We start from the raw sequence: 18394 nt of genomic DNA on the forward strand, positions 1-18394 counted from the left end.
CCTGGTCATTTCCCAGATGGCCACAACAGCCAGCACTGAGCCAGGCTGAAGCCAGGAGCCAGGAGCTTCATTTGGGTCTCCCACATGGTGATAGGAGCCCAAGCATGTGAGCCATCTTCCACTGCTTTTCCCAGGCCATTAGCAGGGAGCTAGATAGGAAGTGAACATGAACCTGGGACATGAACCAGTGCCCATATGGGTGCTGGTGTCACAGGTGGTGGCTTTATGCGCTACGCTACAAGGCCAGCCCTTCTAATCATTTTATATCCAGAAAATTAGACATTAATCATCTACTGGTTCATTCCCCCAAAAGAACACAACAGCAAGAACTGGGCTTGGCAAAGCCAGGAACCAGGAATGCCATCCAGGTCTCCCACAGGGGTGGTAAGAACCCTAACATTACATGAGCCATCACCACTGCCTTCCAGGGCCTGCAGTGACAGGAAGCTGGCATGGGGACCAGAGCTGGGAATCTAACTCAGGTACTCCAGTGTGAGATGCGAGCATCTTAACTGTTAGGCTAAATGCCCACTGCTATAACTGTTGCTTTTAATATATGAAATCTTTGAAGATCTAAAACTGTTGTTAGTATTTATCATTTAACTGTTTCATAGTGGTTTGTTTCTTTGCATTTTGTTCTTTTTTTTTAATCATGAGCTCATACGACCTTGAATGTAGTATTTAATCCTGAGTGTTTAACACAGACATGTTTTCCTCTGGAGTTGATTCACGGTTGCTTCCACAGGAATCAGGTGTTATAGTGGTTGGTCCTGTTTGTTTAGTGGGTTCTCAGTGCAGTGAGGGAGTTTCAGATTCAACGCCCCCTTCTCCCAGATGGCCCAAGGCGTATGGTCCTGATAATTGTGCTTGTCTTTAGGACAACTGCATCTTTCCTATTTGTTCACTTTCCATTTTTCCTGTTCAGCTTACCGACCTTTTTCTGTCTTTTTTTTTTTTTTTTCTAAAGGATGCTTAGGATAGAGTTAAGGAAAATTTTCTCTAGTGATTTATTCAAATGAGCCCAGAAGTGCATTAAAAATCACGTTCCAGGTTCAAGTTGTGTTTTAACAGGGGATGTTTGAGGTACCTGGTCTGGGGACTGGCATTATGAAACAGCGGGTTAAGCCATCTTGAGATGCTGTTATCCCATACTGGAGTGCCATTCAGTTTCCAGCTATTCCACTTCCAATCCAGATTCCTGGATAATGCACCTGGAAAGACTTGAGACCCTGCCACCTGTATGGGCGATCAGGATGGAGTTCCTGGCTCCTGGCTTCAGTGTGGCCTAGCGCCTGCCATTGCAGCCATTTGGGGGGTGACCAGTGAATGGAAGACTTCTCTCTCTCTCTCTCTCTCTCTCTCTCAAATAAATAAATCTTAAAGAGAAAGAAAAAAGAACACCTGGTCTGCAGTACTGCCAGCAGTGGCTGCCATGCAGTGCTAAGACTTTTCCCAGCATTGCTGCTGTCATGGCAACGAGTGTACTTTACCCCAAAGATAAAACATTGTTATCTGCTGGAGAGAAACCGAATGTCAGGGAAAGGAGGGCCATGTGTGAGCGATAGGGTTGGGTGTGGGCGGGTCTCTTCTACAGGTGTTTCCGTGGAAGCGCTAACCTGGAGTTTGGGTGGGCTGGGGGAATGAACTTTTACAGGGCGATGTTGTAGGTCTGGAGCGGGGCGGGGGAAAGACGGAGGTGATGGTGTCAGAAGGTGTGACCACCGTAGCCTACACGCTGGATGAGGGCCTTATCGAGTTTGGAACAGCCATTGATGACGGCAACTACACCCGGTGAGAGGCTGGTTGACGCCAACCGGCAGGTGGTAGGAGAGCCTTCGTCCAGGAGGAGGGCCTGGGGCAGGTATAAAACTGGCCCTGTCTAATCAGGGGAGGAGGTAGGGAGAAAAGAGCCGAACACTGGCTGGCCCCGCCCCTCTCCCCGCCCCTGTCCTCCTGCATCGTCAGGAACCTGCCCTCACTCCCTAATGCTTGCTTCCTTTCTTCTCCAGGGCAACAGCCTTTTTGGAGACCCTGGAAATGACCCCAGAAACAGAGGCCATGTGGAAAACCTTGAGTAAACTGGCACTAGAAGCCAAGCAGCTGCACATTGCTGAGAGGTGAGGTAGCCGTGTAGACAGCTGGGAGGGCCCGCGCTGAGGGGTCTCTGTGGGGGCTGCTCCTGCCCCACGTTGAGGCACTGCTTCCCTTCTCACTGCTGACAGAGGTCCTCGAGCCCTTCCTGGGCAGTCGTTCCAAACACCCTGCCCTCCTAGATTACGGAGTGTGCCTCTGATCACATCGCTTTCCCTCCCTGCAGCGAGGCGCCCCGTCAGAATTTTTAGCATTCGTATTCTTCACCCCACGCTTTGACGTGTTTATTTCATGTGCTGGTGCAGCAACGTAGTTAATAGGACAAAGCTCGGGACCCCAGCCTCCTTGAGTTCAAACTTTGATTCCAATGACTGACTTGGGTAACCGTACAGAAGTGATTTAATCTTTCCAAAGCCTGGTTTCTTGGTTTTCTCATTGTAAGATGGGGATAATAACAGAATTGCCTTGGTCAAATGGTAGAGAAGGAATGAGAGCATGTGTGCACCGAGCTTGCCACACTACAAGTGCTCAGTGTCCACTGCTGCTGTGTTGGCTGGGAACCATGCGTGATCCCGGTGCCCCACCCTCCCTCATGTGAGCTGTCATTAAGTCCTAAGGATTCTGTCTTCAAAACAGACCCCGAATCCCATATCTGGTCTGACTCTCCTGCCTCGACCCTGGTGCAGACCGCTGCGTCTTGCACCTGCAGCACGGCAGAGCCTGTCCAGCAGGCACACGGATACTGTTCTTGCACCCTGCAGGCCAGTCATTCCACAGCAGATGAAGTCATTTTTTAAAAAACTTGAGTTAGATTGTATCAGTTTCCTGCTTGGAATTTTCCAATAGCTTACTATTGCATTTAGTGTGGAATCCAAACTCCTTGCCGTGGCCTGAGGCCCTACAAATATTTGGCCTCTGCTTCCTTCTCATACCAGTTACCTGCTTGCCCATTAGTCACAAGCCACACTGACATCCTTTTGGCCCAAGCCAAGCTCCTTCCTGCTGTAGGGCATCTCCGCTAGCAGTTTCCTTTGTCTGCAATGACTTTCCCCATCTGCCATGACCGGCTCTTTCTCGCATTCAGCTCTCAACTCAGATTAGCTCCTTGGAGAAAGAAGCCTCCTGTGACTACCAACTTAAATAGGCCCCTCATTCATTGTCTGCAATATCACATGATTTCCTTTTTCACTTTCTCATTTTTGTTTGCTTAAGTATTTGTGTCCACTGGAAGTTCCCCGAGAGCAAGGGCCTCATCTGCTTATTCCCTTTTGTGTGTCCAGTGACAGCAGCAGTGCCCGGCACATGACAGAGCTCCGTGTCTGTTTGCTGAGCCAGTGGTTCAGTGATGGCCCTCTGGTAACGTCACTATTACTATTGCTCCCATGCTGTAGGTGTTTTTCTGCACTGGGCCATGTAGCAAAAGCTCGATTCCTGCATGAGACTAATGAGATTGCAGATCAAGTGTCCCGGGAATATGCAAGTATTATCCTCCTGACGCATTCAGGCTCCCGAGCCAAGACTTCTGCCAGCACTCAACCCCACGACTCCTAGCCTTCCAGCCTTCCCTAGTTTCTTCTGCCCTGCCCACCCCAGCACTCTCCTTGAGTGGCCCATTTTTGGAACTGTTTGTGAAACCTCAAGCCTCTAAGCCCCCCGTAAATCCGTTTAGTCTCCCAGGTCGTCCCTCTAAGCATCCTGTCTCAGCCCACACAGACAGAGTCCAGAATCTCCTTTTCTGCCGCAGGGTGGAGAGGGAACAGACTTCTATCAGGTCCGAGCACGTCTGGCCATGCTCGAGAAGAACTATAAGCTGGCAGAAATGATCTTCTTGGAACAGGTAACGGGGAGAAGGGATGCGAGGGGGAGGGGACCCGTGGGGTCTGCAGCAGCCTGGGAATCTTCCAGACCTTTCAAGAGAGGTATACATAGCTGATTTCACTCCTTTCTTTCTTCCTTCCTCTTGTGTTAGTCATTACTGTATCTGGGCAGACTTCCTCCTTTGGCCTTCAGTTATTGCTTTTTTTACAAATAGGCTACTATCAACCCCTTACTCGAGAGCCTGTTGTTGGAATTCTTATCTGTAGGGGGTTCGGGTTTTGTGGGGCCCAAAACTTAGATAAATCAAGGAGCTCTCTTTAAGAGAATTTGCCTTGGAAGGGCCTGTGCAAACAACCCTGCAGCATAAGGTTCTTAGTTTCACAATAAATCCACACCTGCTATGCAGTAAGGAAAGCGTGTCTTGCTGTTCATGGCCTAGCACCTTAGCCAGGGCTTGCTGATTTCAGATCCTGGTATATTCCTGATGTCCTGCTTTCCTCTGCCTGGTCCCCCTAGAATGCCATTGAGGAGGCCATGGCCATGTACCAGGAGCTCCACCGTTGGGATGAGTGCATTGCTGTGGCTGAGGCCAAGGTACCCGTTTTGTCTACTCCACAGTTGTTCAGAATTGGGTTCCACCACTTTCAGAAACCTCCTATTGTCAAGGAGGCCATGGAAACCAGAGTAGGGTTGGAGCAGGTACCCGATACAGGGAGGAGTAAGGATACTAACATGCGGGGGGCGGGGGTGGAGCAGCACGGGAGGCAGGGCTGTGACTCCTGCTTCTCCCCTGTGCACGTCCAGGGGCACCCAGCCCTGGAGAAGCTGCGCCGAGGCTACTACCAGTGGCTGATGGACACAAAGCAAGAGGAGCGAGCAGGTGAACTTCAGGAGAGCCAAGGGGATGGGCTAGCAGCCATCAGCCTCTACCTCAAAGCTGGGCTCCCTGCCAAAGCTGCTCGGCTGGTGCTGACCCGAGAGGAACTGCTAGCCAACACGGAGCTGGTGGAGCGCATCACCACGGCCCTTACCAAGGGAGAGCTCTACGAAAGGGTAGGGCTGGCTTCCTTTCCCTTCCTTTTGCAGTGTCAGGTGGGTCTATGTGTCATGGCGGTGTCGTTATAGTCGTGTGGTCTGTGTAACAGGCAGGTGATCTCTTTGAGAAGATTCGAAATCCACAGCGGGCCCTCGAGTGCTACTGTAAAGGCAATGCCTTCGTGAAAGGTATCGGCCACTCCCCAGCCCCCTTACTGTTGTACACGCTCGGGCACCACTCTTTGCGCTCCTCATTTGGCGCATTGATTCAGGCCGGGCGACTTTGGTTCGCCACGCTTCTGCTCCTCACCTCTTCACGCCTCATTTCCCTGTCCCACTTGTCTTGAGTTTCCTCCCTGGAAGTCTGAGCTGAGTACCTTCTGTATCCCTGGCAGCTGTCGAGCTGGCTCGCCTGGCCTTCCCCGGGGAGGTGGTGCGACTGGAGGAGGCATGGGGGGACCACCTGGTGCAGCAGAAGCAGCTCGATGCCGCCATTAACCACTACATCGAAGCCAGGTACGGTGGCATGACAGTGGCAAGCAGAAGTGGGCATGGCGTGAGAGGTAGTGGGGCAAGGAGGAACATCGGAAAGAAGAGCTTTTCCAGTCCAGGCTGAAGTGTGCTGACGGGGTCTCCGTACCCGCATCCATCTTCCTCTTGCCTCATGCATATTTATGTCCTCCCCAACTATGCCAGGTGCTCCATTAAGGCAATTGAGGCTGCCCTGGGTGCCCGCCAGTGGAAGAAGGCAATTTATATATTGGATCTACAGGACCGGAACATCGCGTCCAAATACTATCCTCGCGTGGCCCAACACTATGCGTCTCTGCAGGCGTATGAGGTGGGGAAGAGGCCCTTTGTGCAGCACGAGGCAGTGCAGTTCGGGATAACAAGGGGAGAACCTAAAAACAGGAAGTGGAGGCCAGCTCACCAGCTCCTTCTTTCTGGGGCCCAGATAGCATCAGCACTCTGCCTGGGAAGAAAGTGGTTTACTTCCCCCGTGTCATCTGGTGTAATACAGACTCCTCCTTCCCGACAGAGAAGGGGAGCCCCCTCGGGCAGTCTTCCGGCGCCAGCAAGAGTGATTCTCCATGGGTCGCTCCAGCATAGTTACACTGTGGAACTGCCTAGAGCTGCAGAAATGGGACCCTGGGAGTTCCACCGAATTGTCCTCAGACTGTTGGGGCAGGCTTTCTTTCAAAGAGTGGGAGGTCTGAGACCCCCATACCCGTCTTTTCTCTTATTCCTAAGGTAGCGTTGCAGGCTGTCCACGGCCGCGGCTGAGGTCTGTCCTCCCACGAGATGCCTCAGCTCTGTCCCCTGACCGTTTGCATCTCCCTCTCACCACCTAGATTGCTGAGGAGCTCTATATCAAGGGTGACCGGACCAAGGACGCCATAGACATGTACACCCAGGCTGGCCGCTGGGAGCAAGCTCACAAGGTAGGGAACAGGGCAGTTCGTGAGAGCACTCTGCCTGAGTGGCTGGGGCGGGTGGGTGGGCCTTGTTCCTTGCTCCCTGATTTGCCCCCATCATTGGCTTCGCTGAAAACTGAGAAAGTGTACCAAGGTGTCATGTGGGCCACCAGGATCCCTAGCCACAGGGAAAGGCAGGGATGAGGAGAGGCCCCTGTTCCCAGGCCTGTCATTCTGAAAAGAGCAGATGGACTTGGGAGCTGAGGAATCTGAGCTTTGGTCACACTGATGGCTTTGTTCTCGCCCCTAACTCCAGAGCTAGTAGGGGCAGTGGGAGTCTGGCCACACGCATACATGTTCCAGCACAAGCCATCACACGCCTTCCTGCCAAGGCAGAGTAACGTTCTTTCCCGGTCCCGTATGGCCTTGGAATTCCCATACCGTTACCAGGAGAGTTCCAAGTACCTGGGCAGACAGGTTCCCCTGAAGCTCTGCCGCCCATGCCCACGGGACTTGGCTCCTGTGGCCACCCAGGCTGTCTGTGTCTGCACAGCTGGCCATGAAGTGCATGCGACCAGAAGATGTGTCGGTGTTGTACATCAACCAGGCCCAGGAAATGGAGAAGCAGGGCAAGTACCGTGAGGCTGAAAGGTGAGTGGTGGCTCAGGGCTGGAAGGGGCAGTGGAGTCTGAGGGTGCAAGGCCCCTGCCCAGAAAACAGTGGCGGCAGGACGTGGGGCTCGGAGGCCGCAAGTGTATTTGCCGTCCCCAGGCTCTATGTGACAGTGGACGAGCCTGATCTTGCCATCACCATGTTCAAGAAGCACAAGTTATATGGTGACATGATCCGCCTGGTGGGGAAGCACCACCCCGATCTACTCAGCGACACACACCTCCACCTGGGCAAGGTGAGCCCTTCCCCCGGCCCGCCCATCTCGTTCCCAACTAGGGTGCATCCCCTGCATCCTGACCACCTCCCTGCAGGAGCTGGAGGCTGAGGGCCGTCTGCAGGAGGCTGAGTACCACTACCTCGAGGCCCAGGAGTGGAAGGCAACAGTGAACATGTATCGGTCCAGTGGGCTCTGGGAAGAGGCCTACCAGGTAAGTCTTGGCCACACTGGTGGAGCCTCCACCCTCTTTGCCACTTTGAAATGACTGCTTCTACACTGGGCACTGCATGTTTGAAAATGTAGTAAAGACCAGAGTCTATTTTGCCAGAGACATGTCCACTCCTATACACACAAAATTTCACTTGTAACCTGGAGAGTCTGTGGACTAGCTGAAGCCCATCCTTGGACTCTGAGCACTTCAACCTCAGTGAAGAGGCTCTGAAACTTAGCCTTCATCCTGTGGGTTTAGATTCTTGTCAGAGGTGAGGTCAGGGGCCCAGCAATGGGAAGGGGGCAGCTCTGCCCTGAGGATTAATGAGTGGCTTTGCTTTCCAGGTGGCGAAGGCTCACGGAGGAGCTAACGCCCACAAACACGTGGCCTACCTGTGGGCCAAGAGCCTGGGGGGGAAGGCTGCCGTTAGACTGCTCAACAAGCTGGGGCTCCTGGAAGCTGCCATTGACCATGCTGCTGACAACTGGTAAGGCCCTGAAGCCCACCCTCCCCGGCCCTGCCCAGCCAGGGCACCTGCACACAGGAGGGAGAGTCATGTGTAGTGGAAACTTTTTCCAGAAGTGGAGGCAAGAGTGAAGACCAGTGCTAGAGAGGTCCTTGGGAGAACATGGTACAGTGGCAGGAACAAATGAGTAACTGTCCTGTTCACCAGGGGCTGAGACTGGGTTTAATCTTTGGTCTTTCTGGAAGGTGGGGAGGGGACAGCTTTATTTTTTTTCTTTAATTTTAAAAATTTATTATTTTGAGAGACAGAAAGGAGGAGAGAAAGAGAAAGACAAGCTCGCATCTTTTGGTTCACTCTTCAGATGCTCACTGGGCTAACGTCAGGAACCTGCGACCCCATCCAAGTCTCCCATGGTGGTGGCAGGAACCCAGCTATGTGAGCCATCACCTGCTGCCCCCAGTGTGCACACTAACTAGCAGTAAGCCTAAACCAGGAGCAGGGTTTGGGCTCAAGCCAAACACTCCAGCATGGGATGCAGGCCTCCCAACCTGGGATCTTTTTTTTTTTTCTAAGGTTTTATTTATTCATTTGAGAGGTAGAGTTACAGATAGAGAGAGAAACCGAAAGGTCTTCCATCCACTGGTTCACTTCCCAAATGGCCGCAATGGCTGGAGCTGGGCCAGTCAGAAGCCAGGAGCCAGGAGCTTCTTCCAGGTCTCCCATGAGGGTGCAGGGGCCCAGACACTTGGGCCATATGCCACAGTGCCTGCCCCTCAACCTGGGGTCTCAACCGCTAAGCCAAATACCTGCCCCAGGGACATCTTTTAAAGCTAGGACTGCACTAACAGAGACCGAATTCCAAGTAATAGAAATGTGCTTCTGATAAATGCAGAAAGAACTCTCTTAAGCAGATGTTACAAAGGCCAGGAGCAGGGCCAGATGGCTGAGGGTAGACTTGGAGAGGCTGCTGGTGTTGCTGGGGCTCAACAAGAGGCGTGAGCGCAGCCAGGGCTCCCCACCAGCGAGGGTTGGGAGGCTCCGGCCTCCTCCTCGCGGGGGAAGTACAGGCTTCCCCAGCTGTCTGTGGATCCACAGTGACACGGCGTCACCATCCCCGGGCTGCCTGCCCCTGCCTTCCGGTGCCTTTCTCTCTTCCACGGTCATTTTACTTCAGTTTCTTTTCATCTTGGCCCTTTCCTCCCCGCAGTCCTCGTCCCCTCTCTGCTTCCTGTTTCCCAGTGACGTGAGCAGCTCTCGTCTGCACCTTCCCTTTCAGCTCCTTTGAATTTGCTTTTGAACTCTCTCGGCTGGCCGCCAAGCACAAAACCCCCGAGATCCACCTCCGATACGCTATGTACCTGGAGGATGAGGTATGATGGGATTTGCACCCTGACCGCAGAGCCCTCCTGTTCCGTCCACTAGCCCCCTGCTGCCAGGTGCACAGACTCCTGTCCCACAGCTGCCCACGTGGCCCGTCTGCTTCTCACCCTGAGTGGCCGCCGTTCTCTCCCTGTAGGGTAAATTTGAAGAGGCTGAAGCTGAATTCATCAGCGCTGGCAAGCCCAAGGAAGCGGTACTGATGTAAGTTACCCATGAATTCCCCAGTCCTGTCCTCCCAGTCCCGCTCCAGACCTTTCCTGGCCATCTTCACCTTCGCTCAACCTCGAACCCATGAATCGTGCACCCTCCAGGACATGGCTGTTTGTCTCCCACTGCTGAAGCCTCAGTCCTGTACTCAGCTTCTCCTGTGTCCCCTCCTGGGGGCAGGTTTGTCCATAACCAGGATTGGGAAGCAGCTCAGCGTGTGGCCGAGGCCCATGACCCTGACAGTGTCGCCGAGGTGCTTGTGGTCCAGGCCCGGGGGGCCTTGGAGGAGAAGGACTTTCAGAAAGCAGAAGGGCTGCTGCTGCGGGCCCAGAGGCCAGACCTGGCCCTCAATTATTATAAGGTGGGCGCTGGATTTGAGACCACGGGGGGAGGTCCATGGGATCTGACAGCAAGGCTGGTCCCCGGGGCTGAGCGATGGGGCAGGCTAGTGTGGAGGAGGGGGGAAGGTAGGCAAGAGGGAGAAGGGAGGTCCAAGGACCCAGGCATCAGAAGGCCAGGCACCTGTGGGGCAGTGGGAAGCCGGCGTGCTGACACCTGGAAACCTGAGCAGGAAGCGGGGCTGTGGAGCGACGCGCTGCGGATCTGCAAGGACTACATGCCTGGCCAGCTGGAGGCGCTGCAGGAAGAGTACGAGCGGGAAGCTACCAAGAAGGGGGCCAGGTAGGACGCCGGAGGGCTGGGGGGCCCGCGAGGCGGGCACGGTGCGGGGAGGCCGTGCTGCCCTGGCCTGCCCCTGGCCCCGAGCGCTGCGATCTCCACAGGAGCGTGGAGGGGCTCGTGGAGCAGGCCCGACAGTGGGAGCAGGCCGGCGAGTATAGCCGCGCGGTGGACTGCTACCTCAAAGTGCGGGAGTCGGGGAGCAGCAGCCTGCAGGAGAAGTGCTGGATGAAGGTGAGGCATCTCCCGCATCTCCCGGCATCTCCCGGCGTCTCCCGCGTCTCCTGGCGTCTCCCCCCAACTCCCCCACCCCACCCCACGCACGCTCGGCTTCCCTCCTGGGCTTCTTGTTTTCCGCCAGGTAGCAGGTGTCTGCTGCGTGCTCCCCCATATTAGAGCCAGATCTTGGGAAGGCACTAAAAAGGATGGAAGGCAGAGCCCTGAGAGCCAGAGGTTGGGAAAGCTCGACTAGATGAGCACAAGGCACTATTCATTAGTACTACACCTGAGTAAGAACTGAGGCGGGTGCTTCAGAGCGGAGCTCAGAGAAGAAGGAGGTCTCTGTGGGCGGCCGTGGTCAGCAAGGCTCCGGGAGGGAAGTGGGGGACCAGGACAGGAGGGAGAAGGGCAGCTCCAGACCCAGGAGTCAGCGCCAGACAGAAGCCGTGACAAAAACCTGGGCTCCTCCCCTCTTACCCAAGCTCCGCAAAGGAAACCTCTAGCAAATTAAGCCAGGCCAGTATGTTTTACTTCTAAAACGTGTTAGAGAAACTGGATCACAAAACACACTCACAGTGGTGCCTCATGACATTTATGGGGGTGGGGGGAGGGAGGTGGAATTAAAAGCTGTGTCCAGAGGCCGGCATATTGGAGTGCCTGGCTGGAATCCCAGCTGCCAGGCTTCCAATCCAGCCCCCTGCTGCTGCATGTCCTGGGGGCAGCAGGTGATGGCTCAAGTACTTGTGTCCCTGCCTTCCATGTGGGAGGCCCAGATAGTTTTGGGCTCCTAGCTTTGGCCTGGCCTAGCCCTGGCCATCGCAGGCATTTATGGAGTAAACCAGTGAATGGAAGATCTCAATCTCTCTCTGTCTCTCTCTCTCCCTCACTTGCTCACTCTTGTTCTTGTTCTTTCAATATTGTTTTTTTAAAGATTTTTATTTATTTGACAGGTAGACTTACAGACAGACAGTGAGAGAGACAGAGAGAAAGGTCTTCCTTCCGTTGTTTCACTTCCCAAATGGCCACAACAGCCGGAGCTACGCTGATCCGAAGCCGGGAGCCAGGAGCTTCTTCCTGGTCTCCCATGGGGTGCAGGGCCCAGGCACTTGGGCCATTCTCCACTGCCTTCCCGGGCCACAGCAGAGAGCTGGACTGGAAGAGGAGCAACCGGCACTAGAACTGGCACCCATATGGAATGCCGGCGCCGCAGGCAGAGGATTAACCTAGTGTGCCAGTGTGCCAGCCCCCCAATATTTTTTTTTTAAAGATATATCCAGGGGTGGACATTTGTCACAGTGGTTGAGATGCCACCTGGGACATCTGCATCCCATATCAAAGTGCCTGGGTTTGAGACCTGGCTCCTGATTGCAGCTTCCTGCTAATGCTAACCCTGGGAGACAGCAGGTCATGGCTTGGCTGGCTGGATCCTTGCCACCCACCCACATGGCAGGATTAGGGTCCAGGATCCCAGCCTCAGCCCAAACTAGGGGCTGCTGTGGGCACTTGAGGAGTGAATCAGAAGATGGGAAAGCGCTCTGTCTCTCTTCCATTCAAATAAGTAAATTTATTTTGAGCAAAAAAAAAAAAAAAGTAGGCCGGCGCCGCGGCTCACTAGGCTAATCCTCCGCCTAGCGGCACCGGCACACCGGGTTCTAGTCCCGGTTGGGGCGCCGGATTCTGTCCCGGTTGCCCCTCTTCCAGGCCAGCTCTCTGCTGTGGCCAGGGAGTGCAGGGGAGGATGGCCCAGGTGCTTGTGCCCTGCACCCCATGGGAGACCAGGAAAAGCACCTGGCTCCTGGCTCCTGCCATCGGATCAGCGTGGTGCGCCGGCCGCAGCACGCCGGCCGCGGCGGCCATTGGAGGGTGAACCAACGGCAAAGGAAGACCTTTCTCTCTGTCTCTCTCTCTCACTGTCCACTCTGCCTGTCAAAAAATAAAAAAATAAAAAAAAAGTAAATTCATGCATAATTTTTTTATAATTCTCATTTTCCACAAACCTTTTGAAGACCGTATATATATTTATATTTTTTATATTTATGTATATATATATATATATATATATATATAAATGGGGTGGAGGAACATAGTGATTAATAACAAGGAATTGGCTCACATAATTATGGAGGCGGACAAGTACCAAGATCTGCAGGGTAAATTGGCGAGCGGGAGACCCTGGCAGCCCTAGGTACTTCCTGTCTGATGGCTGGGAGACTTGAGCGCCAGGAAGGGAAGAACCCTCCCTCGCTCAGGGAGAGGCAGCCTTTTTGTTCTACTCAGGCCTTCAACTGACTGGAAAAGGCCCTTCCACATAAGAGGGACAGTGTGCCTTCCCAGTCTGCAGATTTAAATGTCAGTTTTATCCAGAAACACCCAAAATAATGTTTGACCAAATATCTGGATACCATGTGGCCCAGTCAAGTTAACATATAAAATTAATCACATACACATATGTAATCACATTTTCATATTCTTGAAATTGGGATGTATAATCTAGTTTAAATCATGCACTTCTGATACAGTGTAAAAGGGGCAGCATGTGGCATAGCAGGTAAAGCCACCACCTGCAACTCCAGCATTCCATGTGAGTGCCTGTTCCAGCCCTCACTGCTCCTCTTCCAATCCAGCCCTCTGCTGGTGTGCCTAGGAAGGCAGTGAAAGACAGCCCAAGTGCTTGGGCCCTGGCACCGACATGGGAGACCCAAAATGAGGCTCCTGGCTTTGGCCTGGCCCAGCCCTTGCCCCTGCAGCCATCTGGGGAGTGAACAAGCAGATGAAAGATCTCCTTTTCTCTGTCTCTCCTCTCTCTGTAACTCTGCTTTTCAAATAAATCTTTTTTAAAAAATACAGTGTAATATGATTTGGGCAAGTTTGAGGCAGGATGAGATTGTCCCACAAAATGTTGGTTTAATGTTGCTCTTGCAAAATTTCCCTTGGGTTCCTCAGGCCTTATAATTTTTCCCAAAATGTTTATGTTTTATTTTTAAGATTTATTCATTTGAAAGATAGAGTTGGGGGGTATATTTTCCATCCACTGGTTCACTTCCCCAAATGGCTACAACGTCTAGGTCTGTGCCAGGCTGAAGCCAGGAGCCAGGAACTCTTAGTCTCCCATGTGGGTGGCAGGGCCCAAAGACTTGGGCCATCTTCTGCTGCTTTCCCAGGTGCATTAGCAGGGAGCTGGATTGGAAGGAAAGCACTCTGATACGGGATACCCGTGTCACAAGCAGCAGCTCTAACCACTGGGCCACAATGCCAGCCCATATTTATTTTCATCTTCTTGAAAGGCAGAGTGATGAGAGATGAGAGGGATCTTCCATCTGCTGGTTCACTCCCCAAATGCCTGCAACAGCTGGGAACTTGAAATTCCACCCAAGTCTTCTTCCATGGGGGTGGCAGGGGCCCAAACAAGCATTAGCAGGAACATGGATCAGAAATAGGGTAGCTGGAACTAGAACTGGTGCTCCTGTATGGTTTAACCCACTGTGCCACAATGCAGTGAGGTCTTACAGCTGAGTAGCTCCTAGAAGGTGGAAGGAAGGAAGTAGAAAGGGGGGCTGACTTTAGTCAGGAAATATTTATGAAGCAGCTGGCGTCTTTTAGTCTGGAGCATTGTTTACCGGGTCTCTGCATGACTGCATTTTCTCTCTCTCTTTTTTTTTTTTTAAGATTGATTTATTTTACTTGAAAGTCACAGTTACACAGAGAAAGGAGATGCAGAGAGAGAGAGAGATCTTCCATCCTCTGGTTCACTCCCCAGATGGCTGCAACAGCCAGAGCTGCACCAATCCGAAGCCAGGAGCCAGGAGCTTCTTCTGGGTCTCCCATGTGGGTGCAGGGACCCAAGGACTTGGGCCATCATCTGCTGCTTTCCCAGGCCACAGCAGAGACCTGGATCGGAAGTGGAGCATCCGGGTCTCAAACTGATTCCCATATAGGATGCTGGCACTGCAGGTAGTGGCTTTACCTGCTACGCCACAGCGCTGGCCCCTGCATCTTCTTCGGGTTAGCCCTAGAATGGCTCCCCAGGCCCAGGGGAAGGGCTATTCTAAGCTTTGAAGGGTGTGGCAGGTAAAGAAAGGGCAGCAAGACAGGTGAAGGGCAGAGCAGGGGATCTTAGCAGACTGTAGCTAAACTGGCTCATGTGGACGTGAAAATCTGGTTAGGGTGTTAGCATACAGTATGTTAGCGTATGTATGTTAGCATACAGTGGTGACAGTGATCTTACAGAAAATTTGGGTTTGTACAATCACTGAGTTTTAAGGTTGAAAGGTATCTTCAAGGCCATCTGGGGGTGGGCAGTTGAGACGCTGCTGGGGGCCCTGTGTTCCACATCGGAGTTCCTGGGTGTGAGTCCAGCTCCAGCTCCCAGATGTAACTCCCTGTGAATAGAGGCCCTGGGAGGCAGTGGTAACGGCTCAAGTAGCTGAGAGTCCGCCACCCCTGGGAGACCTGGACTGAGTTCCTGTTGTAGCTTCAGCCTGGCCCTACCTAGCTATTGTAATCAGTTACCAGCAATGATCCCCTTCCGTGTATGTGTGTGTGTGTGTGTATAAATCAAAGATAATAACAATAAAAGATCATTTAATCTAGCACAGTCCACTAGAAATATAATGTAAGAAACAAATGTAAGCCACATGTGTACTTTAAAATTTCTAATAGCCAAGTTTTAAAAAGTAAAAAGGGAGTGGGCATTTAGTTTAGCAGTTAAGATGCCTGCTTCCAGGGGCCAACATGGTGGCACAGTGGGTTAAGCCACAGCTTGCAATGCTGGCATCCCATATTGGAGGGCTGGTTCGAGTCCCAACCACGGCACTTTTGATCCAGCTCCCTGCGGGTGCACCTCAGAAGGCGGCAGAGGCTGACCCCAGGTCCTTGGGCCCCTGCCCTGGCTGTTGTAGCCATCTGGGGCATGAACCAGCAGATAGAAGCGTTTTCTCTCTCTGTCCCTCCCTCCTTCCCTCTCTTTTTCTCTCTCTCTACTTCTCCCCCTCCTTCCCTCCTTCTCTGTCATTCTGCCTTTCAAATAAATAAATCTTAAAAATAAAAAAAGCCTCCTTCCACACTGGAATGCCTGAGTTCACCTGAGTTTGATTCCTGGCTCCAGCTTCCCGCTAGTGCAGACCCCTGTGGGCACAGGTAAGGGCTTAGGTAGCTGGGTCCACGCCGTCCATATGAGACCGGAATTGGGCTCCAGCTCCTGGATTCCTGGATTGGCCCTGGTCCGGCTCGAGCCATTGCAGGAATTTGGGGAATAAACTAAGGGATAAGAACGCTGTGTATGTATGTCTTCCCCTCTCTGCCTCTTAAATAACAAAGTTTAAAAATAATTTTTAAAGAAATAAAAGGGGCAGGCATTTGGCTCAGCTAAGATGCTGCTTGGATACGTGCACTCCGTATCAGTGTCCCTGGGTTTGGATTCTGGCTCCACGTGTGACCCAGCTTCCTGCTAATGTGCACCCTCGGAGGCAGCAGAGGGGGCTCACGTACTCAGGGCCCTGCCACCCGCATAGGAGACCCCGTTAACTTCCGGGCTCCTGGATGTGACCTGCCCCACCCTTAGCTCTTATGAGCATTTTGGAAGTAACCAGCTGATGGAAGATCTCTCATCTTCCTGTCTTTCAAATAAAATTAAAATAAGTAAAAAATTTCAAAAAAGTAAAAAATAGAGGAAAATAATTGTAATATATTTTATTTAGTCCAATATATCTAAAATATTTTCATTTCAGTATTTATGGAGGGGTCTTCAAAAAGCTCATGGGAAGTGTATATTGTGAAAAACCATGGATTTCAAAATTTTTTACATTACAATAATCTCATCTTTTAAATATTAAAATTAATTAACTTTACTTGTTTGAAAGGCAGAGGGACCAGCATTGTGGCATAGCAGATAAAGCTGCCACCTGTGACACTGCCATCCCATGTGGACGCCGGTTCAGTTCTCAGCTGCTCCTTCCCAACCAGCTCTCTGCTAATGTGCTGGGAAAGCAGCGGAGGATGGCCCAAGTGCTTGGGCCCCTGCTCCCATGTAGAGGACCTGGATGAAACTCCTGGCCCCTGGCATTGATCTGGCCCAGCTGTCTGGGGAGTGAAACAGTGGGTGGAAGATGTCTCTATCTTTCCCTCTTTCTCTGTAACTCTGCCTTTCAAATAAAATAAATAATAAATATTTTTTTAAAAAAGTTACTTTAAAATGGGACACAAGTGTCACCAGTGGCATCTTAACTGCTGTGCCAAACACCTACACCTACTGTGACTTGTTTTTTGTTTTTGTTTTTTTTAATTTCTTGACAGGCAGAGTGGACAGTGAGAGAAAGAAACAGAGAGAAAGGTCTTCCTTTGCCGTTGGTTCACCCTCCAGTGGCCGCTGCGGCCAGCGCGCTGCGGCCGGCGCACCGCGCTGATCTGATGGCAGGAGCCAGGTGCTTCTCCTGGTCTCCCATGGGGTGCAGGGCCCAAGCACCTGGGCCATCCTCCACTGCACTCCCTGGCCACAGCAGAGGGCTGGCCTGGAAGAGGGGCAACCGGGACAGAATCTGGCGCCCCGACCGGGACTAGAACCCGGTGTGCCGGCGCCACAAGGCAGAGGATTAGCCTAGTGAGCTGCGGTGCCAGCCTTTTTTTTTTTTTTTATTTCAATTTTCCATGAACCTTTTAAGGTGACTTTATGCTAATATACAATATTCTTGAGTAATCTTTTTACTTTTTTTATACTAAGTCTTTCAAGTCCATCTGTGGATGAAAAGACTAAGGCTCATAATAGCCCAGCAAGATAACTGCATAGTGCCCTGGACTCCTCATTCTAGGAGTTCCTTCTGTTTCCTTGCTACCAAGATTCTGTGGCAAAGAACTTGAGAAGCCCGTTTCCCAAGGGTGGCAGGACCCAATGCAGTGACCTTTGACAGCAAAGAGAGTGTCGCAGAGAGTTCCTGGTGGGGATAGGTGGGTCCGCTGATGGCCGCCTGCAGGCTCCGACGGACCACAAGCAGAAGGGAGACAGTCAGCATCCGAGAAAAGTGTGTGCGGTCAGGGAGGCTGAGGCCCGGCAGCATTTGTCTCTGCTACCCGTTTCCCTTTTCTGTCCAACCACGCAGGCAGCTGAGCTCGCCATCAAGTTCCTGCCCCCCCAGCGCAGCCTAGAAGTTGTCCGGGCTGTAGGACCGCAGCTGATTGGAACTGGAAAGCACAGTGCAGTAAGTAGCACGCTCGGACTGTCAGGAAGTCCATTCCACGGAGATGGGCTGACCCGGCGACGGCACCCCCAGGAAGCGGGGCCTCTTGGCAGGTGTGGCTTGTGCTGGCAAAACAGGGGAGCCCGGGTGCAGGAGGTCGTCTCCCTTCTGTCCCCCGCGTGCAGGCCGCGGAGCTCTACCTGAACCTGGACCTCGTCAAGGAAGCCATCGACGCTTTCATCGAGGGCGAGGAGTGGAACAAGGCCAAGCGCGTGGCCAAGGAGCTCGATCCCCGGTAAACTCACGACCCCTCCTCCCCGGCTGCCCCTCCCACCTCACTTTGGAAAGACTGGGAGAAAGCTCCCATGGGGAGGGGCCCGTGGCGTTAGAGGTGTCTGTGCCTGTTCACAGATACGAGGACTACGTGGACCAGCATTATAAAGAGTTCCTCAAGAACCAGGGCAAAGTGGACTCGGTGAGGCGCGCAGAGTCGGTGGGAGGTGCGGTGCCCGCGGAGGCTCAGGGGAGTCTCCCTCTCCTCGCCGTCACGCGAGCTGTCTCCTCCCATGACTCTGTTTTCCACTGATCCACAGCTGGTGGGTGTGGATGTGGTAGCCGCCTTGGACCTGTACGTGGAGCAGGGCCAGTGGGACAAGTGCATTGAAACAGCTACAAAGCAGGTCCTGCTCTCTTCTTCCCGTTCCCAGCTCCTCTGTTCCTTTCCCTCCAGTTCCCCCTGCTCCTGACTGCATCCGTCTCCTCTCTCCCAAAGCCCAAAGGCCAGCTGTCTGGTCAGCATCCGAGAGCTTGGACTTC

The 18394-nt window shown here is 52.8% G+C and overlaps 1 protein-coding gene across 4 annotated transcripts in view; it reads left to right on the forward strand.

Moving 5' to 3' along the window:
* The window catches only part of IFT172 (intraflagellar transport 172), a 42518-nt gene that overhangs the window by 19887 nt on the left and 4237 nt on the right, over nucleotides 1-18394 (forward strand). For 2 of the 4 annotated variants that reach the window (XM_002709949.6, XM_089326632.1), the window contains exons 17-39: nucleotides 1655-1791; nucleotides 2010-2117; nucleotides 3483-3567; nucleotides 3836-3928; nucleotides 4426-4503; nucleotides 4714-4962; nucleotides 5055-5133; nucleotides 5340-5460; nucleotides 5641-5785; nucleotides 6297-6386; nucleotides 6913-7010; nucleotides 7131-7266; nucleotides 7343-7459; nucleotides 7804-7946; nucleotides 9202-9295; nucleotides 9442-9506; nucleotides 9693-9873; nucleotides 10084-10193; nucleotides 10295-10424; nucleotides 17501-17599; nucleotides 17764-17873; nucleotides 17990-18053; nucleotides 18172-18258. In XM_002709949.6, coding sequence (XP_002709995.3) covers nucleotides 1655-1791; nucleotides 2010-2117; nucleotides 3483-3567; nucleotides 3836-3928; nucleotides 4426-4503; nucleotides 4714-4962; nucleotides 5055-5133; nucleotides 5340-5460; nucleotides 5641-5785; nucleotides 6297-6386; nucleotides 6913-7010; nucleotides 7131-7266; nucleotides 7343-7459; nucleotides 7804-7946; nucleotides 9202-9295; nucleotides 9442-9506; nucleotides 9693-9873; nucleotides 10084-10193; nucleotides 10295-10424; nucleotides 17501-17599; nucleotides 17764-17873; nucleotides 17990-18053; nucleotides 18172-18258 — 2619 coding nt within the window. Of the gene's footprint in view, nucleotides 1-1654; nucleotides 1792-2009; nucleotides 2118-3482; nucleotides 3568-3835; nucleotides 3929-4425; nucleotides 4504-4713; nucleotides 4963-5054; nucleotides 5134-5339; nucleotides 5461-5640; nucleotides 5786-6296; nucleotides 6387-6912; nucleotides 7011-7130; nucleotides 7267-7342; nucleotides 7460-7803; nucleotides 7947-9201; nucleotides 9296-9441; nucleotides 9507-9692; nucleotides 9874-10083; nucleotides 10194-10294; nucleotides 10425-17500; nucleotides 17600-17763; nucleotides 17874-17989; nucleotides 18054-18171; nucleotides 18259-18394 lie in introns of those variants that run through there. The other 2 variants (XM_089326633.1, XM_089326634.1) reach the window with 2 other exon arrangements.

The sequence above is a fragment of the Oryctolagus cuniculus genome, chromosome 2, assembly GCF_051225735.1.
Source record: "Oryctolagus cuniculus isolate XC-2025 breed Fujian yellow rabbit chromosome 2, ASM5122573v1, whole genome shotgun sequence".
Lineage (NCBI taxonomy): Eukaryota > Metazoa > Chordata > Mammalia > Lagomorpha > Leporidae > Oryctolagus > Oryctolagus cuniculus.